This window comes from Pelobates fuscus, chromosome 2 (assembly GCF_036172605.1).
Source record: "Pelobates fuscus isolate aPelFus1 chromosome 2, aPelFus1.pri, whole genome shotgun sequence".
Classification (NCBI taxonomy): Eukaryota; Metazoa; Chordata; class Amphibia; order Anura; family Pelobatidae; genus Pelobates; species Pelobates fuscus.
In genome coordinates, this window is record NC_086318.1 from 35,577,067 (window position 1) to 35,604,793 (window position 27,727).

The 27,727-nt window shown below is 39.0% G+C and overlaps 1 protein-coding gene across 1 annotated transcript in view; it reads right to left on the reverse strand.

The window, feature by feature from the left end:
- Positions 1–983: 983 nt before the first annotated feature.
- LOC134586522 (cytochrome P450 2K4-like) overlaps positions 984–27,727 on the reverse strand; it is a 39,746-nt gene continuing 13,002 nt past the window's right edge. Inside the window, exons 3-10 of the mRNA XM_063442081.1 lie at positions 26,783–26,945; positions 20,656–20,805; positions 18,360–18,520; positions 17,053–17,229; positions 8,527–8,668; positions 5,980–6,164; positions 4,314–4,455; positions 984–1,229 (exon numbers count right to left, since the gene is read on the reverse strand). Coding sequence (XP_063298151.1) covers positions 1,051–1,229; positions 4,314–4,455; positions 5,980–6,164; positions 8,527–8,668; positions 17,053–17,229; positions 18,360–18,520; positions 20,656–20,805; positions 26,783–26,945 — 1,299 coding nt within the window. The 3' untranslated portion in view covers positions 984–1,050. The remainder of the gene's footprint in view (positions 1,230–4,313; positions 4,456–5,979; positions 6,165–8,526; positions 8,669–17,052; positions 17,230–18,359; positions 18,521–20,655; positions 20,806–26,782; positions 26,946–27,727) is intronic.

Genomic DNA, 27,727 nt, shown 5'->3' on the forward strand with positions numbered 1-27,727 from the left:
AAGCTGCTGTCCGGAAGACAGCCACTAGAGGTTGGATTAACCCTGCAATATAATCTGAAGGGTTAAAACCTGGGGGACCTGGCACCCAGACTACATCTGAAGGCTTAAAACTTGGGGGACCTGGCACCCAGACCACTTCATTGAGCTGAAGTTGTCTGGGTGATTATAGAGTCCCTTTAAATCCCCTGTTGGGCACTTCTGGGACGACCACGTCTGGCCCTCTGGATGTCACGGTGAGAACCGTGATAGCTAGATAGATAGATAGATAGATAGATACCCTCACATACATGTATGGTGACCCCTGTTTTTATGTGTACATGTGTAGGGTTAAACATTTACACGCTTGCATGTATGATAAATGTTGTGTAGAAATTTGTATGTATGTATGAATGCATGTGGGTGAATGTTTGTATGTATAAATGTAATGTTTGTGAATATATGAGGTTGACTGTATAAATATATGTATGAAAGTCAGGATATATATTGAAGCAATGTATAATGGTGGCATACAGAGTTAACGTATAGGGTTAGTCAATAATGTGAGAATTGTCAGGAATTTATAGTGAATTCACAGTGAATTTCAAAAAAGTAGTCAAATTAAGTATATTCTTCAGGTCCGCTATGCTTCCAATTCAGCCTTAAATTGGACTTGACTTTAAATTCCCAACAATTCCTACTATTGTGAATAATCCTGTGTTTTGCATGTATGCCTAAATTCAGTATCACAGGGGCGTTTATTGATGTAAGAATCAAACTGAATTTCAAATTTAAGACCAAAGTAGCTAAACTGAAAGCATAGCTGGTTTGAGGATGTTTCCAATTTGGCTATTTTGATCTTTACTTTGAAATTAACTTGGAATTCACTCTGAATACTTAGTTAACTAGATAATTAATTATTCTTTATAACAGGAAACAATTTAACATATGTATAATTTTATTTAAAATTTACAGCACATAACATTTCATATTCAGAAGGAAAAAAAAGTCAATTTATTTACAGTTATCCATATGCTATTGAGAAGAATTGTTCTTATTTTGCTGATACAAGCTTTAGTTTCGGGGGATAGCACAGATTTCATGAAATAAAGGACTTATGGTGATTCCACTATTAGGGGTGAGGTCAACTTCTACTCCAGGTGGAGGCTGGAATGTGAACTTCTGCATAAGCCTTGTAAAAAACATGAACAATTCCATTTTTGCCAATGTCTCACCAGCACAACTTCTTCGACCTGATATAAATAAGCACAAAAGTCATGATTTATTACAGATAATTCACAACAATGTTTTATTCATTTAAGACTTAGGGGAAACAGAACACTGTTTTTAAAATGCTAGAGAAAAATTTAAGTGGACAGCATTTCCAATAAACATTTGGCTTCAGTGATGCAAATCCTTCAAAGTACCAGTTTATTTAAGTAAAATGCAACATAGAACTACTCGGAGAACCTCATACAGAATAATAGATCAAGTGTGTTGACAAAGCGCCAGTCTAAGATGTGAAACGCGTTCAGTGTCGTGCTAGGATTTACCTAGGTTTTTCTTTTGTCATGCCCCCCTATTATGCAGTAATCTGACTTCTTTTCGTTTTTTTAAATAATTTGGTATACATTTTCGAATTCATATTAAAAGATATTTGACTGTGTTCTGAGACCTATTTTTTGTTCTTTACCATGCAGTCATAAAATCTCATATTATTCTTGATGCATTCTGCAACTCAAACATAGGACAAACTTATAATATAAATAACTCAGTAAATATTACTGATGCTGAGAATCTCTTTCCTAGTGATCTTTAGATATCTGTGTAATTTTGCGTTCACAAATCACTCTTTCATTTTTCATTGTAACTAATACATAGCTATGAAATGGCGAAGTGCTAAATAAGAAATCACCATGAAAACAAACAGAACCAATCACTCAACATATAGGACTTTGCACCACCTGTATAGCCTTGATAAGTCCCCCTATAGCAGCAGTGTTGTTGGAATACCGTAGTAAGAAATCAAAACCAAATTGCCAAATTTAGTCTAAAACAGGCAAACTATTGCTAATTTGCTACAAGTTCATGAATAAATCCCTCACTCCTCTAAAGAATGCAGGTGCGATCTCTACTTCTCAATCACTTCGCATTCACTAGTAACATAAATGCATTATCAAGTCACATTTGTAGAAAATATACAACTCTGGGACCTGGCTGTTAAGGTTTATCTGTTAAGATAAAAATATATAAAATGTATATATTCTGTTTGTTTATTTATTTATTTATGGGGATGTATTTATTTATGGGGATAATTTACTGATCATAAAATCACTTGGATCCTGGGGTAAACTACAGCAGGACCAGAATTACCCTGCACAATGTGTGATTTATAACTCAGGAGATTCATTTTGATCTGAACTCTAATTTGTCAGAATTTGGGTGATTTGGATGATCTGACAAATTCATGAACTCCGAGCCGAAACGAAGCCAAATCATGAACCAAGCAAATCACCCAAAAAATTAACAAGTTTGTATTAATTCGTGTCTTGGAGTTCTACTTATAGTGCCAAAAAATAATTGATGAGATAATTGATGGATAAAAAAAAAAAGAGTATTGATGACTAGGACAGTCACTTAATGTTGATTTTATTCACAGATTAAGTAAGCAGTGACAAAGCGAGAGAACATAATGGAGGAGCAATATGTATTATAAATGTCATTTAAATTGTTCCTTCTCTTTTTTCTTTTATTGGTTAAAATGGTGAACTAAATGGTTAGAAATCAATGGTATCAATGTACTGAAAAAAAAAATAATAATATATATATATATATATATATCACATTTATAATATAACTATTATAAATGTAGCAGTATACTGATCTGTTTTCATATATTTTTGGTTAATCTGATTATTTTTCCAAAATATCTATTTTTGCTAATGATATGTATACAAGCTGAACAGCCATATGCCTGAAAATTGGTCCTGCATTATTTTTTTTTTATATACATTTTTGACCAAAGTGATTTAGCCAAAAACAATGCCACTGTGCACAAATCTATCCCCCACCCCCATTTCCCTATTTAATGCCACTAATGGTCTACCAGAAAAAACTAGTTACGACACACTCAGACTTGTAAAAATTCATAACTAAAAAGGCTACTATAAAACGCCTATCTAAGAGAATAAATATGGGGATTTAGTTCCACCATATGGCCATGTGATGTTAAGCCCACCACTGCTTCAAAGTACCCCAATATCAGTGGGTCCTATGCTAATTACAAAATGTGGGAGGCAAATTAAATAGTACTTGTGCTAAACACAAGCTACAGTGTATTGAATTAATTTCTTTGTAAGAGCAAAGTGAGTATACAATAAAGAGTGATAAAAGCTATTAAAAACAGTATAACAACTAAACAATTAAAGTGTTTGTGCTTGAATGAGTATACTCACATTTGGAGATAATATCTGTGCTGCATTAAGAAAATAATAAAAGTGACATGACTATAAAACTCCTCCTATTTATACACACACCTGTGGCCACCTCTAAAGAGGTCTCCGAAGCTGGGGGGCCTGGGCGGGGTGCTTAACCCCAAAGGAATCTGGTCTGGATTCCAAATATACTTGCACAGAGAAGAGATTGGGGGCACACCCGAAAGATGCATTATGCAAGAAAGGTGCTGCCGCAGTGACCAAAATTCATACAAAAAATGCCATCTTATAATTATGAAAACCTCCTCTTTCTCTAAATGTGTTATAATCATCTAGTTCTCCTCTTTAATCACTAAAAGACAAAAAATACTTAAAGCAAAAATGTCACTTTTCTGAAGGCAACAATTCCTAATTTCCCTATTTAATAAAGACCAGTGAAGTTTTCACTGGGGTGATTACTGTGGCATTGGTAGGTAAAAAATATACTTACACCCCTCTGCCCTTGTGTCTCCAGTATATCTCATAGCCCTGCTATGCCTCAACCGCACTCATGAGAGGTCAACCGTCTGAAAAAGGCTCAGACCTCTCGAAAAGGAGATGTTACCCTGACATGCTGCTCTGGTTATCTCCACTCAGGGCTACATATATAAATACTGTTACTGAAGTGCACTCGTGTCATCTTAAGGCCTTGAGGTTATTTTAAGCAGAACTTGGTACCATGACGATTTTGGAAAAGGGGGACACTAGGGAACAAACTCGACACAGTCTGACAGCCCCAAAGATGAAGAGGTTGGGGAAGGTGTGACTTTTATTAATTAACATTATCATTGGTGATACTTTCATTAATTTAATTTTAATGAAAATGGTATTAAATAATGATATAATTTGCTATATTAAACGTACCAGCTGAAAAAGGCAAGAATGCGTCATTTTTCACAAAATTTCCTTTGGAATCCAGAAAATGCTGAGGATAAAACTCAAGTGGCTTTGCAAAATAAGCCTTATCCTGAAGTACAGATGACAGAACTGGAATGACATGAGTCCCCTAAAAAATAGATAAAAACACTCATATGTTCAGTAATTCCTGGAAGTAATGTGCCCTCAAGACAGTCAGAAACTCCAGAGCATCAAACATTTCTGGCAAACATTTCATTTCAAAACCCACTGTGTCATATGCCATATTAAAATGGGCAATGCATTCTGGGTACACACAGCAATTTTACATGCTCTGTCATTATAATGGCTGTTTTATCCTCTGCCATTGACACTGTAGCAAGGAAGAAGTGGAAAAACGTCATTTTTATTACAGGTGCACTTTGGCTGTAGATAGCAGTGCAGCATATTTTATTTTTATCTATATAAAAAATATATATTTCATTCATGCCTTTTTTTTATTCTTTTCATGTGTCAGTCCTGGTGGATTTTATTATTCTAATATTCTAGATAATTTTAGTTTTAGTTCTCTTCACGTTGTCTTGTAAACCATAAAACACCAATAAATTAATTTCATGCCATATTGAGAACATGGTAGACGTTTTTATAGTTATATAACCAGCAAAACAAATACTCTTGTAAAATCACAGGGACACTGTAGGCACGTCAACAACTTCATCTTTTTGAAGTTGTTATAGTGCATGCAGTCCTGCTGCACCCACCTAACTCCCAAAACTAAATATACCCACAGGTTATCAGAGCCAGGAATCTTACTTCCCAACTCTCATACAGTAACATACTGTAATGTCACAAGCGCATGAGCAATTATTCTCTATGGAGGAATCTCCGTCGCAGCAAGTGCCATAAATGTTCCTAAGTTCCTCAATGCTCCTCTATGATTAGAATTGATTGGCCAGTCATCCAGTCATCCAGTCAATTGATTGGCCAGTCATTGATTGGCATGCCTCCAGGATTACGCAACCTGAGGAGAAGGAAGAGGTCGCAGCAGTGCTGAGGGTGACGCATCGCTGGAGGAAAGATGAGTATTTTTTTTTTTTTTTTGCACAGATGGGAGTGGGACAAAATGATAAAAGGGAACCAATGTCTTTTAATGTGACATTCCAAGGAACTTTTTTTCTCCAGATTTTATCAATGATAATGGTAATTCTTGAGACGTAAACTAAATAAAAATGTTTTTTAAAACCCGACACTTCAATTTGTTTCAGAAAAATGGGTAGCATGACAAAAAAATACATGGGACTGTTGCAAAGCCACCTCCTTTTTCAGACCAGGGAAGTTTTAAAAATTAAAATATAATTTTTCTCCCCCATGTGATTTCCAATGAACACGTTGATTTCTATAGAAGAGTGCTACAATGGAAGGCAAAGTAAGCGAGGTGTGTACAAGGATTTAAAGGAAAGGGGTTATCAATCAATATGTAACCAAGATAACAAATTAATCATTTGATTGTGTCTCTTCTGTCTATAACTAATCTATACCTAACAGTTATTCAGAGATTAGGCGTTTCTGTGTGTGATTTAACACATTTCAGTCAGAGCATTCCAGTGTAAGTATATATAACTTTTCAGTATAGGTTTTTATAGGTATAATTATACAACATCTGAAAACATCTCACCTTGGGAAGAAAATATCCTCTAAATGTAACATCTCGAGTGGTGGAATGGGGAACGGCAGTCGGAGCAATATTACCATATCTTTGCATTTCGTGTATAACAGCATCAGTATACGGCATTAACTTTCTGTGTTCTATGAGAGGCTGAGCAGATCCTATCACTCTGTCTATTTCATTTTGGACGTTTTCTGTTATTAATAAAAAAGTAAAACACCAAGCAAATAAATGACTAACACATTCTAAACAGGATAAGTTCCCATACAAGATTAGTAAATGTCATTAATGATAATGCAAGCTGCGTTATTGTTAAGTGGGCCATTCCATCTTAAGTGATCGAGTAATGGTAAAGTTGGTATCTTGACCACATTTAATTTCCCCTGTTATTTTGAGTGATTACCTCTATATATTTATATTGTAAACCCACTAGTTTTCTATTTTTACTTTACTTGGTATAACCACAACAGCCATCTTTGTGCCACGGCGCTAGTCAAAATTTCGTAATTTAGGAGTTTAAGGAAACCTCAATAGTTTAGGACGGTCCCAGCTCCTTGATTTCTAGAGCACTTTACAAGGTGCATGTACATATACACACATGTTGTGCATTCTTGTTCCTTAGACTTAGAACTTATGTCCTACTGTAATGTTCCATATCACTGAATACTCTGAAGATTAGTGATGTCCCGAACAGTTCGCCGGGAACTGTTCACCGGTGAACATAGCTTGTTCGTGGCGAATGCGGCGGGTGAACATATGCGATGTTCGGTCCGCCCCCTATTCATCATGGAGGTGGGAGTTTCTGGGAGGGAGGGTCTGCTGCTGATTGGCTGGAATGTGTCTGCTGACTGTGAGGTACAGGGTCAAAGTTTACTCAATGATGACGAATATGGGGCGGACCGAACATCGCATATGTTCGCCCGCCGCGTTCGCCACGAACACGCTATGTTCGCCGGCGAACAATTCCCGGCGAACTGTTCGTGACATCACTACTGAAGATACCAGATAGCAACCTGAAATTTTCACACGTGCATGTACACTATTATAGTGTAAATGGGATTACACTTCTTACAAACTAGAGCTAGCAGAAATCCGGGGAAAACCCTATTTTATCTATATTGAGAAATTAACAGTTGTAATTAGGCATCTTCTGATCTCCCATTTAGGTTACTTGAATATTATTTTTTTGGAGTCCTCTTCTTGACAATGATATATATATATCAGTGCTTCCTAAAATACTGAAATAATAACCTTTGTTGTCCAGGATCTGATACCTAGGTATTCACTGAGTCTATGTTGGATGTAGAACTAGCCAAACCCGTATTGATGATATAAAGTGTTGGTTTGTGCATGATATCTTTCCAGGAATTCTGTTAGTCTTCTAGTAACTTGTGACCCATATGCCAGGGATAAAGTCTAAGGTGTTACAGATTTTATATGTATAACATTTATCTTATTTGTAACAGATAAGGTGCAGGAAATAATTATCTACTTCTTGCTTAACTTTCCTCAAATCAACTGCTAGTCAGATAAGATTACGTAAAAGAAAAATCAACCTTGATCTGCTTCTCTTAACGCTATCGCAATAAACTCATCTTTTACAAGAAACTTGTCTTGGAGTCAGGATTTAATATTGCACAGACTGCAGGTATTTTTACATTTGTTTTTAATCAATTATTTTTGTGACTTTAAAATCATTGGCACCCAACTTCCAGAGAAGTGTATTGTTACTGCAAATCAATGAGTGAGCTATACTAAAGCCAGTTATACTGGCTCAACAAACTTTAAGTAAGCACCTTCGTTATTGTACACCCTTCCAATATATTTTAACAGACTACACCATATATGCTTCTTTTCTCTTTTCTGTACACGTTACACGTTAAGATCCAAGAGTGAAAGAGAATATAAAAAATTAGGTTGAATTTCACCTTCCTTAACTGTGCTGCAAGTCTGAAGACATGAGACAGTTTAATATAGATTCAACAAAGTGTTAGTTTAACCTACGTAAGGTATATTATACCATTGTATTGTCTTCTGTTTTTTTCAGATGTTACGCATATAATTCTACTGAAAAACTATGTGAATATCTTGTTTCTGAGGATTTGGTCTATATTTACATACAAGAGCTCAACGCATTTTATGTTTCTTTGATTTTTTTTTTTTTACGTTTTTTGTGTAAAATATATTGGAAACCAGGATAAGAGAATGGCCTTTTAACCCCTTAAGGACCAAACTTCTGGAATAAAAGGAATCATGACATTTCACACATGGCATGTGTCTTTAAGGGGTTAAGATGTTATTCTAGTGAATACAATATTTTAATAATTGTTGTGAAAATGAATGATGTGTTAATAGACATGATAAGCTGCATAATACAGATTACAGTTGTCAATTTAATTATTTAGAGAAACGTTTTTTGAAGGTGTTGCAATGAGTAAATATCAGCATAGCTAGCTAACACCAAACATATTCTCCCTCCCCCTTCTCTGCTACCTATTAAATCACGCCTTCAAAGGTTTTGTCTGCCTATATAAGTACACCTTTCACACTGCTTACTTTGAATCTCTGGATATTTCATCATTAATAGTATTCCCCATCTAAGAGTTGTAGATGTAGTTTCCATTCCTGCTCCAAACAAAGTGTTCACAAGACTTAATAAATTGTCGTTGTGGAAAAACATTTGAGGACTGGGTTTTTCCTGAAATGAGCATAATATACATTGCATAAAAAAAGGGTCATGTTTTTTCTTAACCCATAAAAAATATCTTTGCAATAATACATTTATCATACTCACTATTTGCAGTATTCAATAGTACTTTACAAAGAGGCCTGTTCATTTATTACTCAAATAAGTAATTTTACTAATGAAATGTATTAGCATTTACTAACTGCTTCTTACTAACTACTTATTAAAGTGCGATGTGATAAAGTGGGGGAATTTGATATCTGTAGGTATAACAAGATCATATTGTCTTGGTGTCAGATAACACAAGACATGTTCACAGGTCTTGTGGAGTCCATGCCTCAACACTTCAGAGCTGTTTTGGCAGAACGAGGATGACCAACATGATATTAGGCAGGTGGTTTTAATGTTGTGGCTGATCAGCGTATACACATAAGCTGTGCCTCTTCAAATGTAACCAGTGGTGTATTCTGGTATTGTGCTGCCCTCACTCACATTCACCGACAGACACACATATAAACTAACTGACAGACACGCATTCACCAACAGACACACACACTGGGACACATTCACTGACAGATACACACTGACAAACACACATATACAACATTTACTGACAGACATTTATGCACTCAGTGTCAGACACACACATTGACTTACAGACACATATACACTAGCTGACAGAAACACACACATATATATTTATTTTTTAAATTATTTTTATTCATCTATAGCTATATATATATATATATATATAGAGAGAGAGAGAGAGAGAGATGTATAGATATAGATACATATATGTATTTATAACATCATTCTAAATGTATTTTGATTTAAATATTTATGTATATCAATATCAAAATATAGTTAGAATGAATTTATACTTTTCTTTCAATTTTTTTCATATTAATATATAATTATATAGATTAATATTAAAATAAGTGTTTAATAATTATGTATGAGGGGGGCGGGGCCTGACCGCCAAGCTGGATGGACGTGGGGCACCTCGGCTCCCTGAAGAACCCTCCATAAATGGGCTTAAAACTACCCCTTCTCACCTGCAAAAATCCATAGCTACTGTGAGCGGGACAAGGTGACATGACCAACAACCCTCGGTACCATAGTTAGCCCCCGTCCTATCGGCGACACGGACTGAATGGCAGATGGGATTGCGGCCTGCCGTGAGGCTCTGGCGGGAGAAGCGGCCGATCTCCCGTGCTTAGTCCGGCAGATGTCCCAAGCTCGCAAGCCAACTGAGGGCCCCGTTACCCCCCCCTGTGGGCCGGGGGGGTTATCCCGGACCCCACTGGGGACGCAGTGGTTCCTTGGGACATCTAGGCGGCAGAGAGACCATCCGGGGACCGCATGGCAAAAGTTAAAATGGCCGCCGCACTACTGAGAGACGGAGAAGAGAGGAGGAAGCGCCAAAACACCGTAAGCTGACAGCAGCCAGGAGACCAACGGCGAGCTCCTTCCGCACAGCGGATAATATAACAAGGGCATACTCCACACGCAAGCTCAGCTTACCACCATGAGAACACTCACACCTTGGGTAGGTGGGGACTCTTATCAGGACTCTGACCTTGCCAACATATAAGGGAACAGTTAACATACAAGCTCCATTCCACTCCTGGATGACAAGCCCCAAACACTGACATAATCTGCAAAAACCACAAAGAACTTTCATACTGCAAAGACTCCAGGCTTAGCACAGCTGCAGGAATGACCAAACAGCTGCTAGACATGTATATACTGGAGGAGAGTGTACCCCTTAACTTAGCACCCCACTCATGATACCACTGTCAGGGTACCTGTGGTCTCTACCTCCGAAAGAGGTAGAGACTTAGCTGTTCCTCCATGCAGACGGTCTGATGGCTCCCTTCCCCGCGGTCTATCCGGTCATGCTAGGCCGGCCGCGAGGGAGTGACTGCCTTTTACAGCATCTAGGCAGGAAGTAGTCATCAGGACACTCCCCCGGAACGACCTGTCAGTCAATTGCTGCAGGACCAATCAGGACGCCTCGGAGGCGTGGTTACTGCTCTGAACAGGGTATTTAACAGAGCTTCTTTCATTAGCTCATTGCCCTGTCGTGGTTCTAGCTTGTTCTAGTCACTCAGTGCTTGTGTATTCTATTATCCCTTTTGGTTTTGACCCGGCTTGTTTACCTTACTCTGCTTATCTCTGTTACCCTTGATTCGGCTTGTCTCTCGCTTACCTGTCTTCTGTTACCCTCGACCTCGGCTTGTCTTTGACCATTCTATACTGTACTACTTACGTTAGTCCGGCCATTCTAAGGTCCGGTATACGTATCTGGCTACTGTTTGTACTCTGCGTGTTGGATCCCTGTCCCGATCCTGACATTACGACAGGGCCAATGGATCCTGCAAGTACAAACAGTCAGCTGGCTGCTCCTGATCCTAGGTTTGAAGCCATGGATCACAGAATGGATCAGATGGCGCTTGCGCTACAGGCTCTATTAGCTGGTGCCAATAACCCACCAGAGGAGATACGTAATACCCCTGTTTCTCCTGTCGGTTCAGGTCTAGAGGTAGCCACAGTGGGTGCTTCTTCTCACATTACCCCCCCAGTACGCTATGGTGGGGCTCCTGAGAAGTGTCGTGGTTTTTTAAACCAAATTAGTATCCACTTTGAATTGCAACCTCGCTCTTATCCTACAGATAGGGCAAAAGTAGGATTTATTATCACCCTACTCATTGAGAAAGCTCTGAGAAGGGCCAACCCACTATGGGAGAACGATAATCCATTAGTTTATAACTATAACGCATTTGTAGCTGCTTTTAGAAGAACATTTGACCCTCCAGGTAGAAAGGTTAATGCAGCCAGATTACTGTTGCGCCTGAGACAGGAGAACCAAACACTGGTGGATTATGCACTAGAGTTCAGGTCTCTGGCGGCAGAAATCAAGTGGAATGAGCAGGCGTATATGGATGTATTTTTGAATGGCCTATCTGATGTAATCCTTGATGAGGTTGCTACCAGAGAACTCCCTGAGAATTTAGAGGATTTAATTTCGTTCATCTCTCGTATAGATGAACGTCTAAGAGAGAGACAGAACACTCGAGAGAGGAACCAGAGACCTTCTTTTAGGTTAGCTCCCGCTGTTCCAAGTCCTGACTCCACGATATCTTTGCTTACTGAACCTATGCAGATAGGGTATACCCGCCTCTCTGAGGAGGAAAGACAGCACAGGAGAAGAGAGGGTTTGTGTATGTATTGTGGAGCCAAGGGTCATTTACTCTCGAACTGTTCTAACCGCCCGGGAAACGCTCGCACCTAAGTCTCTCTAGAGGACAGGCCTTGGGTGTTTCTATTTTGTCCTCTACTCCTGATTATAAAGATCACAGGCTTCTGCTACCAGTTTCCTTAACTTGGGGGAAGGAAGTAGTAAGGGCTATGGCATTGATAGATTCCGGTGCTGCTGAGAATTTTATCGACCAAGCCTTTGCTAGTAAGAACAATTTCCCATCCCAGCTAAGGGAGACACCTTTGGCCGTTGAGGCCATAGATGGTAGACCACTACTAGACCCTGTTATCTTTCGTGAGACCATACCCATTAATTTAAATGTTGGTATCCTACACGTGGAGAATTTATCTCTTCTGCTCATTTCGTCTCCTTCCGTTCCCATAGTTCTGGGGTACCCATGGTTGAAAAAACATAACCCTATTATCGATTGGGAGTTAGGAGAGATACTCTCGTGGGGCCAGGGCTGCCAGGATCGGTGTTTGTGCAAGGTTTCTCCATTAGCTAATATTAACATACCGGAGAATCCTACTCAGTCCACAGAAAGACAAATACCAGACCTTTACCTAGACTTAAGGGCAGTGTTTGACAAGAAGAATGCCGATTCTTTGCCTCCACACAGGTCATTTGACTGTAAGATTAAGCTTCTACCCGGCACTATGCCTCCGAGGGGCCATGTATATCCTTTGTCTGTTCAGGAAAACTCGGTTCTAGAGGAGTATATTCGGGAGAATTTAGAAAAGGGATTCATCAGGAGGTCTTCTTCTCCGGCCGGGGCTGGGTTCTTTTTCATTAAGAAGAAGGATGGCACGCTGAGACCTTGTATCGATTACCGAGGCTTGAATAAAATAACTGTCAGAAATGCCTATCCTATCCCACTGATTACCGAGTTATTTGATCGTCTTAAGGGCTCCAAAATCTTCACCAAGTTAGATCTCAGAGGGGCTTACAATTTGGTGAGAATCCAGCAAGGTCACGAGTGGATGACGGCATTCAATACCCGGTATGGCCATTACGAATACACTGTGATGCCATTTGGACTATGCAATGCTCCTGCAGTATTTCAAGATTTGATTAATGAGGTACTTAGGGAGTTTCAGCATGATTGTGTTATCGTTTACCTGGACGACATACTAATACACTCTAAGGAGATTGAGACTCACCATAGACAGGTCAGAAAGGTATTACACAAGCTGCTGCAACATGGTCTATATTGCAAATTGGAGAAGTGCAGTTTTGATCAGTCTCAGGTAGACTTTCTTGGATACGTGATTTCTGGGGAAGGTTTTAAAATGGATCCTGTAAAACTTCAATCTATTTTAGACTGGCCCTTGCCCAAAGGACTCAAGGCTATCCAAAGGTTTATTGGTTTTTCCAACTACTATAGGCGCTTCATTAAAGGATACTCCTCTATCATTGCGCCTATTACCAATATGACCAAACAAGGGGCTGATACTAAGTTCTGGTCTAAGGAGGCTCTGGGTGCTTTCAAGACTCTCAAGGAACTTTTTGCCTCGGCTCCCATTCTAGTCCATCCTGATACGACTCTGCCTTTCTTGCTCGAGGTCGATGCCTCTGAGACAGCAGTTGGGGCTGTTCTGTCTCAAAGGTTAGGGGTGGATAAACCGTTACACCCTTGTGGTTTCTTCTCTAAGAAATTTTCTGGGCCTGAGAGCAGATATGACATCGGGGAAAGGGAACTGTTAGCAGTCATTAAAGCCTTAAAGGAGTGGAGACATTTGTTGGAGGGGACCCTACACCCTATTACGATTTTGACGGACCACAAAAACTTGTCCTATATTGGGGAGGCTAAGCGCTTATCCTCTAGACAAGCTCGTTGGTCCTTATTCCTGACTCACTTCAATTATGTACTGACTTACAGACCTGGTTCTAAAAACTCTAAAGCCGATGCATTATCTCGCCAATATGAACCTTCTACTGTACCTGAACCAGTTCTTTCTTCTATAGTTCCGAAATGCAATATCATTGCTAATACGAATCTCAGGATTCATTCTCCATTATTGGCCGAGATCATTAAGTTGCAACATCTAGCACCTAAACAGACTCCTGCGGGCCGTCATTTCGTTCCTCCTGCTCTTCAACTGGAACTTTTACAGTGTTTACATAATAGCAAGATGGTGGGACATCCTGGTATTCGCAAGACTTACGCGTTGATCTCTAAGGACTTCTGGTGGCCTGCTTTACGGAGGGATATTGAGGAGTTCATCGCTGCATGTGAAGTTTGTACTAAAACCAAACAACCCCATACGCTTCCATGTGGATTCCTGCAACCCTTGGAGGTTCCAGAAAGACCATGGTCCTGTTTGGCCATGGACTTTATTGTCGATCTACCTATCTCTAAAAGACAGACTGTTATCCTCACCGTGGTTGACAGGTTTACTAAGATGGCACACTTCATTCCCCTGCCTAAACTCCCGTCTTCTCCCGAATTGGCAGAGATATTCGCTAAGGAGATTTTTCGCCTACATGGGATACCCTCTCAAATTGTATCGGACAGAGGCTCCCAATTTGTTTCCCGCTTTTGGAGGTCCTTCTGCTCTCAACTTGGTATTAAATTAAACTTTTCTTCTGCCTATCATCCTCAGTCTAACGGAGCTGCTGAACGTACCAACCAGAAAATTGAACAATATTTACGATGCTTTGTTTCTGAACACCAGGATGATTGGGTCGGTTTGATTCCTTGGGCGGAGTTTGCACACAACAATCTCGTTTGCGATTCTACTCATTCAAGCCCCTTCTTCATGAATTATGGTTTTCATCCGTCTATTCTTCCTTCGGATTCTCCTTCCCAGGGGGTACCGTCGGTTGATGTTCATGTTGCCAATTTGAGGAAGTTGTGGGATCAAACTCGACAAATCCTTGTGCACAACTCTATGTTGGTCAAGAAACACGCTGATAAACGTAGAAGGGCGGCTCCGGTCTTTGTTCCTGGCGATAGGGTATGGCTGAGCACGAGGAACATCCGTTTAAAAGTGCCCTCCATGAAGTTCGCTCCTCGTTATATTGGACCCTACAGGGTGCTGACCCGTATCAATCCAGTTGCGTATCGTTTAGCTCTTCCTAATACCTTACGCATCCCGAACTCGTTTCACGTTTCATTGCTGAAACCACTCATAAGTAACAGATTTTCCTCCACAATAGCCCCTCCTCGCTCCGTTCAGGTGGAGGGTCAGGAGGAGTATGAGGTTAACTCTATTATTGATTCTCGAATCTCCCGGGGGAGAGTACAATATCTGGTTGATTGGAAGGGATATGGTCCTGAGGAGAGGAGTTGGGTACCTCAGGAGGATGTTCATGCTCCCCGTCTCCGCAGGGCGTATCACTCTCGCTTCCCATCTCGTCCCGGTTCATTCCGCCCGGTGGGCGTATCTGAGAGGGGGGGTACTGTCAGGGTACCTGTGGTCTCTACCTCCGAAAGAGGTAGAGACTTAGCTGTTCCTCCATGCAGACGGTCTGATGGCTCCCTTCCCCGCGGTCTATCCGGTCATGCTAGGCCGGCCGCGAGGGAGTGACTGCCTTTTACAGCATCTAGGCAGGAAGTAGTCATCAGGACACTCCCCCGGAACGACCTGTCAGTCAATTGCTGCAGGACCAATCAGGACGCCTCAGAGGCGTGGTTACTGCTCTGAACAGGGTATTTAACAGAGCTTCTTTCATTAGCTCATTGCCCTGTCGTGGTTCTAGCTTGTTCTAGTCACTCAGTGCTTGTGTATTCTATTATCCCTTTTGGTTTTGACCTGGCTTGTTTACCTTACTCTGCTTATCTCTGTTACCCTTGATTCGGCTTGTCTCTCGCTTACCTGTCTTCTGTTACCCTCGACCTCGGCTTGTCTTTGACCATTCTATACTGTACTACTTACGTTAGTCCGGCCATTCTAAGGTCCGGTATACGTATCTGGCTACTGTTTGTACTCTGCGTGTTGGATCCCTGTCCCGATCCTGACAACCACAGTATGCTTCCTACGGCAGATTCTCCACTTGCAGTTTCCCACAGAAAGCATTTCAAACACCTGAGCCTACATGTGTACTCGGCGTTCTACTGTCCCCTGGTGGCTAAACTCTGATAAGCGTATAGAAATCTGTAACTGCTGTCAATATGCATAGCCTGTAACTCAATACTACACTGACTTAATAGCCTGCGTGTATAATCAATATAAAAATGTGAAGCTTTCAATGCGATCAGTAGGCTTAGCCTGATAACACATCCTGTTTAAAATATGTTTTTGTCAAACGACTTGTAAAACTAAAAAACGAGGCATTCATATTTTGGAGAAATGATCCTGCTAGCATCAACACACACGAATAAGTTTATTCATATAGAAATGTTAATCTGTTTAACGTGTGATCTAAGAAAATCTCTTTACCTTTAACCTTTAAAAATGTGCACAGTTTATTCTCATGCCATGTAATGTTTTGCTATTGAAAGGCTCCCTACAGCTGTTGTGGCGTAGCAAGCCAAATTGTACAAATCTTGCACAAACAAAAATAAAGAATTAAAAAAAAAAAAAAATAATTATGTATGTATGTGTATATAAAAGTACTTAGATCATACATATATATATGATCTTAGTACTTTTATATACACATACATACATAATTATTAGAAAACTTATTTTAATATTAATCTATATAATTATATATTAATATAAAAAACATGTGTATATAAAAGTACTTAGATCATATATATCAGTGTCAGACACTATATGATCTAAGTACTTTTTATATACACATATATATATGATCTAAGTACTTTTTATTTAATTTAAAAACTGTTTTATAACTTTAATAAACTTTAAAAAGCTGAGGCACTCCCCCTGCAGGCACTGCATAAGCCGGCTATTCCGGCCATGTGATTGCGGGGTCCTCGCAATCACAAGGCCCGAGAGGGCTGCCTGAGCTCCCAGGCAGACCCCAGGATAGTGACCACTGGTGTGGAAATGGCGGGGATGCGGTAAGGGCCTTGGGCAGCAGGGATGTTCTATGCCGCCCTCCGGCGTTTAGATCCACCCCAAAAAGGAGGGCATAGAACACCCGCTGTCCTTAAAGGTTAAACAGACAAAACAATTTAATAGTATCTAAAGTTATTGATTTTAATATTCACATTGGAAAACAGTACCTCTTTCTGCTTGAGAAGAAATGCATCAATTAGATTCCTTTGGTCATTCATGTCAAATTCCTCTTTGTATTTGACAAATATATCTTGAAAAAAATTTCGCGTTTCCATGGCATTTTTAAAAATAGTTTGGTGACTTCCAGGTATCCAACTCATCAAAGATGGATATGCATTATATAGCTGGTGAAAATGATAAGAAAAATTTATTATTGCAGGCTCCAATTCATAATTGCTTTCATTAGATTAAATCATTATACAGACACATTTTATTTTGCAAATTAAAGTATAAATTATTGAAAGGAGAGGGTTTTGTATGTTAAAGCTTGCTTTACTGCTTTATGTGCAATGAGTGTATATATATATATATATATATATATATATATATATATATTCCATTTTAGAAAAAGAGCAGACTTCAAAATTAATTGCCAATTTATAAATTAGCCTTGTTACACCCCCTTAGAAGTCAATCAGATAACCAGAAGCAATTGCCCAGAGCTACTACCTTTCAAAGACTTCTCATGAGATGCAATGGGAAGTCTGTTATTGGACAGACACAGAAAGTCTGGGTGGGGTCAGAAGGGGAGGGCTTGCAAATGCAGCAAACAAACAGAAATGTATATTTTGCAAGCTGTTTTCAGATATATCCTCAACTAAAAAATAGAGAATTTAAAGGGACACTGTAGGCACCCAGAACACGTCAGCTCATTGAAGAGGTCTGGGTGTAAACTCACATCACTCTTAAAACTGAGCATGTAATTATTGCAGTGTTTATAAACTGCAATAATTACCTGCTAGGGTTAACTCCTCCTAGTGGCTGTCTGGCGACTTTTGGTCAATTAAATGACGCTGATGACTTCTCCCTATGCGTGAGGACTTCCAGCACCACCGGAATCCCCATAGGAAAGCATTGAGTAATGCTTTCCTACGGGGAAAGCCTAATGTGAGCGCGGCTATTGGCAGACGTCAGAGAGGGAGGACCGTGGGTGGAGCTGAGCCTGCGCCGAGGGACATCGGCGCTGGACCCAGGTAAGTGACAGAAGGGTTTATTTATCCTTTCTGCACCACAGGGGTGGGCCTTGACAGAGGGGGAAGCTATAGTGCCAGGAAAAAAAGTTTGTTTTTCTGGCACTATAATTTCCCTTTAATGCATGCATATTTTCATTAAATTTTTTATTTAGGCGGTAGAGTACCCCTTTCATGTAGTTCTCCATTAAGAAAATATTTATTATGACAGACAACTTTATTTTCCAATTGACTTGAACATGTGTTTTGTGAAGCTGTAGCAAATTATAAAATGTAATGCTTACCAAAGCCAGAGGACTAGATAAAAGCCTTATATTTTCATTAATTAGCTTCATTAGTTTTAATAAAGTGGGGCTATTATACTCAAAGCGATTACCAAGAAGTATGGACACAATTATATTTGCTACAGCAGCATTCATTATCATTAGGTTGTCAAATGGCTTTCCTGGAATAAAAAACACAAAAACACATAATGAAATAATGTAAATCAACTTATAATAGTGGATCTATGCACAAACAATGTACGTGTTGCAAAGTCTGCATTAAAGAGGAACTCTATGCCCCATTATCACAGCTCATTGTAGTGTTTATGATGCAATTAATATATTTGCACATTTCTCATTTATGTTTTAACTATTTTAGAGCAGTTGTGAAAAAAAGAGGGTACACGCGTGCACACAGACTATCATTTCACTGATACAATTTGAACTGATGATATTGATTTTGTCTTTATCATTGTGATTGCAGAGGTGATGGTGATTATAGTTTCCCTTTGTAAAAACTACTACAAACTGAGTGGCCTTCTAGAGAGAAAGTGTCAGGTTACTCCTATGGAAAGAGGGAATGGGGGGATATAAAAATAGAATAAAATGTCACTTAAAATGTCACTTTTAATATATTAATTAACATATTCTAGAAAATCTAATCATGAATAAAATTAGTATATAAGAAAAAGGAAATCCCGAAGAGATTAATTGATCCTTGGGAGGACTATAAACCATTAATCTGGGTTCCAATTTCCTGCAGGATACGATTGCCGCTCTGTTCCTTATCTGACACACTATACAGCTCTCCTCCGGGCCGATACGATATGATACAAATGTAACATTTACATCTTGTTACATTCAGGTTACATACAACTTTTGTATGGTGTTAAACCAATATTTTTCTATTTATATACATTTGTTGATTTTGTTCTATGTACATACATCTCACATAGATTTGTTATACATATATTTATTATTATTATTAATAATTTCTTGGGATCACTGTATTAGTTTAGATTTAATTTTTTTTTTCCATAGTTTTTGTTAAACAGGAAATTGGAACCCAGATTAATGGATCATAGTCCTCCCAAGGATCAATTAATCTCTTCAGGATTTCCTTTTTCTTATATATTTTTTTGGATGCTAATTTTATTCATGATTAGATTTTCTAGAATATTTTAATTAATATATTAAAAGTGACGTTTTATTCTACCTATTATTTGGGTTACTCTTTGCCACCAATGGTTTACCTTTTAAATGTTTTTTTCCCAGATGTTCCTTCTTTTTTTCTTACAATTCCCCTTTATAATGTATAATTTCTAATTACTAGGATTTAAAGTACATTAATCAGACGATTTCTCTCGAGCAGCCGATGCATTATTATTATTGTTATCTGTCATTATATTTTACCACAGTGAGCACTATTGTATGTTTTTATATTTTTTCCAGTATATTTATCTGCAAGCGGAGATATTGATCTATAAAGCTACATATCCGCCAGTGGGGATTTATAATGCTGTAAGCCATTTTACTTAGAGCTGGTCTATAGCTCCATCAAATGTGAGTGCTAGTTTTCATATCTGTGTTGTGAGTCCACAACTAGCACTAAACATATTGCACTATCATCGGCCATCTCTTTGTTTTATTTTCATATATTGGATTACAAGCCAAAGTCTGGAGAGCAATTAATTAAGAAGCATAAAACCATTCTTGGAATATATTGGACTGTATTATTGGTGCAACCTATTTTTGCTTGTATCGTGTTGTTTTCTCTTTAGTAAGGGGTTGAGGGTATCCCTTGCATTTAGTGTTTGCAGCATTTTCTTTGGTATCTTACAGTTGTTCATATAGTGCTTATCCTATCTTTTGTTTTTATTGTATTTATGAACAACATTGCTGAGGCCTGGAAATCATTTTACATTTGATTAAAACACAACATGTTATGACTTTAATATGTAACTAAATATCTAATATTTGTATATCTTTTATAAGGAGTTTCCTGGTGCCTTTAATATAATAAAATATATAGAAAATGCAAATCAGAATATATTTCCTTCCTGGTGAAATATTTTATATAAATAGACAAGAAGTCACAAAAGCACATCATGGCAGAGACAGACAAAACTCAGACAGTTTGTTGTGCTGTAAAACTCAGACAGAGTACCAGACAAGATGAGATGAAAACCAAGAAAGAGGTAGCTAAACATAAGGAGAGAAAGTGATAGTTACACAAAAGAAAATGAGATACAAGCAGACAAGAAATAGAAAAAAACAAAAAAACACAAAGCAGAAACAGAGCAAAACCGAAACTAACCTTTATAGGATTCAAAGACCTCGACTAATGAATTACTTTCTTCATTAATCTTATTTTCTATTGATTTCTTTCCCATGCCAAAATCTCGTAATGTTGAAAGGGCAAATCTTCTCATAACTTTCCAGTTTTCCCCATGTGAAAAAATCAGACCTAAATACAGACAAATGTTATGTTTAATGTTAGAAATGCATTCTCCAAATGAGTGATGTACAAGAGCCATCATGAATATCGGTCCCTGGGGAACAAATGGCACAATTTTATACCATTATAGTAAAAATATTTATTTTTAATTTCCACGTAGCATTCTGAACAAATGAGTACTCACATGTATGGATCTAGAAAATGTAACACCCTATTACAAAACTCAGTAATTTTCTTTGTCATCCGAGGATTTATTATGTTAAAGTGACTCCTTCACCTTTTGGGGTCTTTGCATATTTACCTGCTTGGTATCAGGAGATCACAGAGTGCAGAGGAAGGTGGTGAGACTTAATTATCTGAACATGTCTCTTGCAGCTACCACCGTCATCCTCCTGCTTCTACTCTTCAACTAATGGCACTCCAACTTTAAGGAGTCCACGTCAGTGCTGTGCTCTCGTAATTCAGCGAGAATACCGCATTGAGGTCCTTGGTAGATTCCGCAAGACCGTCTGAGCTTCCATAGATATAGTCTTGCATCAAGCGAGACAATGCCTTGTTTCCACAGTCATTGCTAGCAAAGGCTGGGAAAAAAGTGTCAAAACTTGACAAAGGTCAAGTGGAGGAAAAATACATATGGTAAAGTCCTTTACTTTACCTTATATATTTTAGGAGAGCTTGATTGAAAAAGAAGATAAGAAGTAGGATTAGGAGTAAGGAGGAAGAGATTCAAGTAAGGTATGTATAGGGTGACAGAGCCGCTTTGACATCTTAATCTCCAAATTTTACAGTTATTGATCTAGATTTCATCAGGGTTTAGATAACTAGATGATCTAGTTATTGATATAGATTTGTATCATGGTCCAATACAAATGCATGATAATAATAAATATATACACATTTAACCCCTTAACACCGCAGCCAAATGTACAAGTTGTGAACAGAACAAAACGTAAACAAAACCTGGCATTTACGCTATATGTCTGTCCAACCGTAATTCACCTCTTTCATATTAAATGCACCCCCCCTTATTATATATCATTTTATTCAGGGGAAACAGGGCTTTCATTTAACATCAAATATTTAGGTATTGAACATAATTTAATATAAAAAATTTATAAAAAAATGGGAGAAAAAAAGAATTTTTTAATTTTTTTTGTTCTATGTGACATTTTAACTGTGGATGTCAAAATACTGTTTGCTTTTACTGCAATACAATACACATATTTGTATTCAGCGATGTCTCACGTGTAAAACAGTACCCCCTATGTACAGGTTTTATGGTGTTTTGGGAAGTTACAGGGTCAAATATAGCACGTTACATTTGAAATTGAAATTCGCCAGATTGGTTACGTTGCCTTTGAGACTGTATAGTAGCCCAGGAATTAAATTTACACCCATAATGGCATACCATTTGCAATAGTAGACAACCCAAGGTATTGCAAATGGGGTATGTCCAGTCTTTTTTAGTAGCCATTTGGTCACAAACACTGGCCAAAGTTAGCGTTAGTATTTGTTTGTGTGTGAAAAATGCAAAAAACGCCAATTTTGGCCAGTGTTTGTGACTAAGTGGCTACTAAAAAAGTCTGGACAAACCCCATTTGCAATACCTTGGGTTGTCTACTATTGCAAATGGTATGCCATCATAGGGTTAATTTTCATTCTTGGGCTACCATAGGGTCACAAAGGCAACGTAAGCAATCTGGCGAATTTTAATGTGAAAAAAATGAAACACAAGCCTTATATTTGACGCTGTAACTTTTGAAAACACCATAAAACCTGTACATGTGGGGTACTGTTGTACTCGGGAGACTTCGCTCAACACAAATATTTGTATTTCAAAACAGTAAAAAGTATTGCAGCAATAATATCGTCCGTGTAAGTGCTGTTTGTGCGTGAAAAATGCAGAAAACGTCACTTTTACTGGCGATATCATCGTTGTAATACATTTTACTGTTTTGAAACACTAATATCTGTGTTCAGCAAAGTCTCCCGAGTAAAACAGTACCCCCCATGTACAGGTTTTATGGTGTCTTGGAAAGTTATAGGGTTAAATATAGTGCTAGCAAATTAAATTCCCTATACTTTCGGCATGGGTTGTCAGGCAGGTCCCGCTAATTGTAATTAATTAGGATACCTAATTATGTAAAATTATTACATAAATATATGTGTAGAATTAATATATGTATATATATACACATATGTGTATATATACGTATATATATATATATCATTTTTTTTTAATATTTTTATTTATATATAGGTATATATATAGTGATATATACGTATATATTTATGTATATAGATATATATATATTATGATATATATATTATTTTGTTCTACGTGTATTTTGATATAAATATATATATTAATATCACAATACAGTTAGAACGAAATAACACATCTATATATTTTTTAATTATTTATTTTTAAATATTTTTTTCATTTTATTTTTTTACGTATTTACATATATATTTTTTTATATTATATATAAATATATATATAACAATAATTATATATATATTTAATCAGTATCAGTCTACGTGTAAATTGATATTAATATATATATATATATATATATATTTATTAATATTTAAATACACGTCGTGTATGTGTAAATGTGTGTGTGTGTGTGTATGTGTATATATATATACTTAGATCATATATATATAATATATATGATCTAAGTATATTTTATTTGTAACTGTAATTTTTTTAATTTATTTTTTGAACTAATATTTTATTTTTTTTACAGGACAGGGGTCAGAGAGTGTCAGCCAGTGATTTCACATCACTGGCTGACACACAGGATCAGTGATCACAGTGACTGCCTGTCACTGTGATCACCTCCTGCAGATTGGGTAATTGACCACAGGGGGGAGTGCCTGGGTGGTACAAGCACTCCCCCCTTCCAATCTGCAGGGGGATCACTGTGCCAGTTACATGTGTCAGCCAATAGGCTGACACATGTAACACTGATCGCAGTGACAGGCTGTCACTGCGATCAGAGTGCTTTGAGATCGCAGTGACAGCCTGTCACTGCGATCAGACTTCGCAGATCGCGGTCACTGACCCCAGGGGGACTGCCTGGGGGGCCAGGTAAGTCCCCCGACCGCGATCTGCAGAAGGGGAACGCCGCCGGCCGCATGTGTCAGCCGATTTGAAATCGGCTGACACATGCTGAATACTGGTCGCAGTGACAGCCTGTCACTGCGATCAGAGACTGCAGATCGCGGTCACCGGCCACAGGGGGGGTTGCCTGGGGGGCCAGGCATCCCCCCCGACCGCGATCTGCAGCGGGCGATTAGCGCCGGCCACGTGGGCGGCCATTATGGCGAGGACGTAATATTACGCCCGCCGGCGTTTAGAGCCGGTTCCTGCAGGACGTAATATTACGTCCTCCGGACTTAAGGGGTTAAATTGACAAATTATGTTTTCAAATGCTGTACTGCACAGAAGAAATTATTTATCGTAATGAAGGGATCACCTCAGTGCAGTAATCTCATTAGGCCCACTCATATCCTGGTCTTCCTAAGATAAATGAGAGTTATACTCCCGATCATTATATACTGTAATTTTAATAAATATTAACCCTTACAATAAACTTCACTATCACTAAACATTACCCTTTATACTATCCTAACCCTACACATTAAGCACTAATTTAGTACATTTAGAACATTTGTTTGATTTACTTATTTTAGCAGCTGCTGCTACTTGCAACTGCTACAATTTTATATTGTCCTATTTAAGTCAACCTTGGAATGTATGTTGGGATCTTGTATCTGTCTCCTCAGCTCCTTTTTTTTTCTTTTTTTTTGACGTGCAAGTTATAACAAACGAGCCCATGTTGCCACAACGACAGTCACAGACGTAATATCCTCTTACAATTTCAAATTACTACTCGAGAGTCAGTCTGCTGTAGTCAAAGAGTAGGTATAGCACACTAGGATTATGAAAATAAGTACATCAAAAAGTCTCAATGCTGCGTACATTTAAATATAAGATACACGCTTATTTATCTGTTACATCGTTAATCTTAAGCTTGGTGATAGAGGCACTATTAACAACAAAACTCGTCTAGCTATTGGGCATATGATGAGAAGTATATGTATAATCTTATCTAGAGACTCTGTTCAGCAATATTAATTTCACTTGATAAGCCTCTGTGTGGTGCTGCTGCAAAAGGGGGGGTTACAATTTCAGTGGTGCTTGCTCAGAGAGCATGCTCTGCATTAAAATACGGTGCCTCTATATGAGTAGGGGGGGTAAGACAAAGATGTCCAGCCGAGTGAGGGCAATATTAACAACATGCTCCCGCAGGGTGGTATACTATATCACCAGCGAGGGGTACCACCCACCCTCCCCCTCCTCACATATGCTGCCATAGTTCACCCCACACATGTGCTAGCCACCAATGTCACATACATGCACAGAGTCTCGTGATTCAGAGTTTGCTCGACTCTCTGGCCCCTGGCCATCCCAGGAGCCCATGTGGGATTCCCGTTACTCTAGTCAAGCTTGTGGCTGCGGGCAGGGACTAGGGTGACGGTGTGTTTCTCTCGGAGAGGGCTTTTGGTCCACCGATTGTGTGCGCTGAGCCCCTTGTTCCATCCTCTTTGGGTCCTCTGTCCCGGTAAGTGGCAGCTAGCTCTGCACCTCTCGGGACTCGGGCATGCGTTGGTTGTGTCGGTTATCTGCTTCCCCTGCCGCACTGATCTAGGAGCCGTGTGCTGCATCCGATGCTTGTCTGCCGGGGGGGAAGTAGGGTCCGGAGGCATGTTTGGGTGTTTGCTCATTCTCCTCTGTAACCTCTTAGCCTGTGCCTCTCTGTCTCGCAGTTTCCGCCAGAAGCTGCTGAATAGCGCCTCAAGCCGCTCTTCTAATGTCGCTGGTGGGCCTCGTGCTGCGGTTTCAGAGTCCTCTGCCGCCATCTCGGTTTTTGCGGTAAGGCTGGAGGCAGGCCACAGGGGCGGATGAGCTACCAGGGGCCTCAGTATGCCTGGATGTAGTGCCTGCCTGCTTGTGCTGGGATAACTCCCACCAGCTGAAGGGGGGAATGGGGGTCCCGATGGTGTCAGCGCTGTCATGCATTGCCACTCACAGGGAGATTGTCCGCTTCCCCTGCGTTTGCAGCCGCTGGCAGGCCGCTATTTGTAGCTGGTATTAGGATTGTTGTCCGAGCATGGAGAGCCACCCAGGTGAGTCTTGGGATATCACCAATGCTCTGTTGTCCCAGGATATCAATTTTAGTTTAGTTTATTCTAATTATGTTGCTTGTTTGTTGATCTCTGCTCGGAGCTCTCTCCATGTGCGACCAGCTTGGTCGACGGTTCTCAGCTTCTTTTTAAATGCACCATTATCAGGAGAGGTACTGAATGAATGGTGGCAACTGGAAACCATAGCTGCTGTCCAAAAATACCCACCAGTCATGGGCAGACCAGGAGATACATAATAGGGAAACAATTGTGTGTGGCTCTCCAAATCCCAGTATTAACCAGGAGATGTTGTGAATGGCCTTTTCTTCTTCCAGCTGTGTGCAGGGATGTTGATGAAAAAGAACAACTGTGTAGGGTTCCAGTGAATGTGTGTTCTGTGCGCCAGGACCACAAGGAAGTTCTTAACATGGCCTGCACCCACCACCGATAAAGACCTCAATATCCCTAATGGTTGTACCTCCCCTATCCCTTGTTCTGCTGTAATGTTCTGGTGGCCTTGTGGGAAGTATAGCCCTGGAGTAAATAGTTGAAAAAGTAAATACATCTTCTACTCCCCTTCCACATTAGGGTTAACATTGTTACAGCTGCCCAACTACCACGAGCCACTAGTTAATTCTTCAGTTAAAGAAAGTACCCAAATAAAGATAAAGCTGATAGCAAGAGTGGGAGAAAGGATGTTAATCTTCATAAGGAAAAAGCCAACAGATGGCTTTGTTTTATTACTTTTCTTTGCATCTATGTGTTATGTTGAAATATTTTGACAACTTACCATGACCTTTAGTTACTTTTTCCATCATTGGTATAACGGGTCTCTCTGAAAACTCCTCAGCATAATTTACAAGAGCATCTTTCACTGCCTCATAACCACATAGCACAACTATTTTCTCAGGTCCCATCTGCATGCTGTATACAGGTCCATACTCCTCTGCAAGCTGCAAAATGAAATTTATTTAAGAAATGTGGACATGTTGTTTGTGAGTATTCCCAATACAGACATTTCTTTACATGCATATGTGAAAACAATTATGCACAGGTGACCTTGAACAGTAGATATACCTGCTGCACACAAGCAACACTTTTGTTTTATCCCAAAAAACTGTGCAACAAATATGTTTAGATATTTAAAAGCCACTATTACTGGGGAGCTTTAGTCACCTTGCTAAATGGCTCCCTGGACAATCAAATAATAGCGAAATAGCTACATAAACATTGCAATAAATACATAGAACGTTTTGTTTCATATAAATCTAGTATTCTTAGAAAATGTGTTTGGGATTAACACATCAAAACTCACTTCTCCTATTCCATTTTCTATCAAGTTAGAATTGTGGAGGTCCATAAGACCACTATAATTTCAAAGACCAGTACAGTGGTCCATCAATTAAAGTTTTGGGGAGATGAGCCTTAATCGACTGCCATTGGACTTGTGGATGGCTGGAAAGTTCAGATTGTTTGAATTAGCTTTCCTGAAATTAAAATTTTGTTTGGGAAGTCCAACACTTGTTCATGTGACAGCTTGGTTTGGCCAAATATTATCAATGAAAAAATATTCAGGAAACATTAAGATAAATCAAAAGGGAGTCAAATTGCCAATCAGTGTTCTGAAAAAGCCATAGATGTATTTTCCTGCCATTTGGTTCACTGACCAAGTGTAAAAAAAAAAAAATAACCAGAGGGGAAAAAGAGGAGGAGTAAAAAAAATAAATAAATGAAT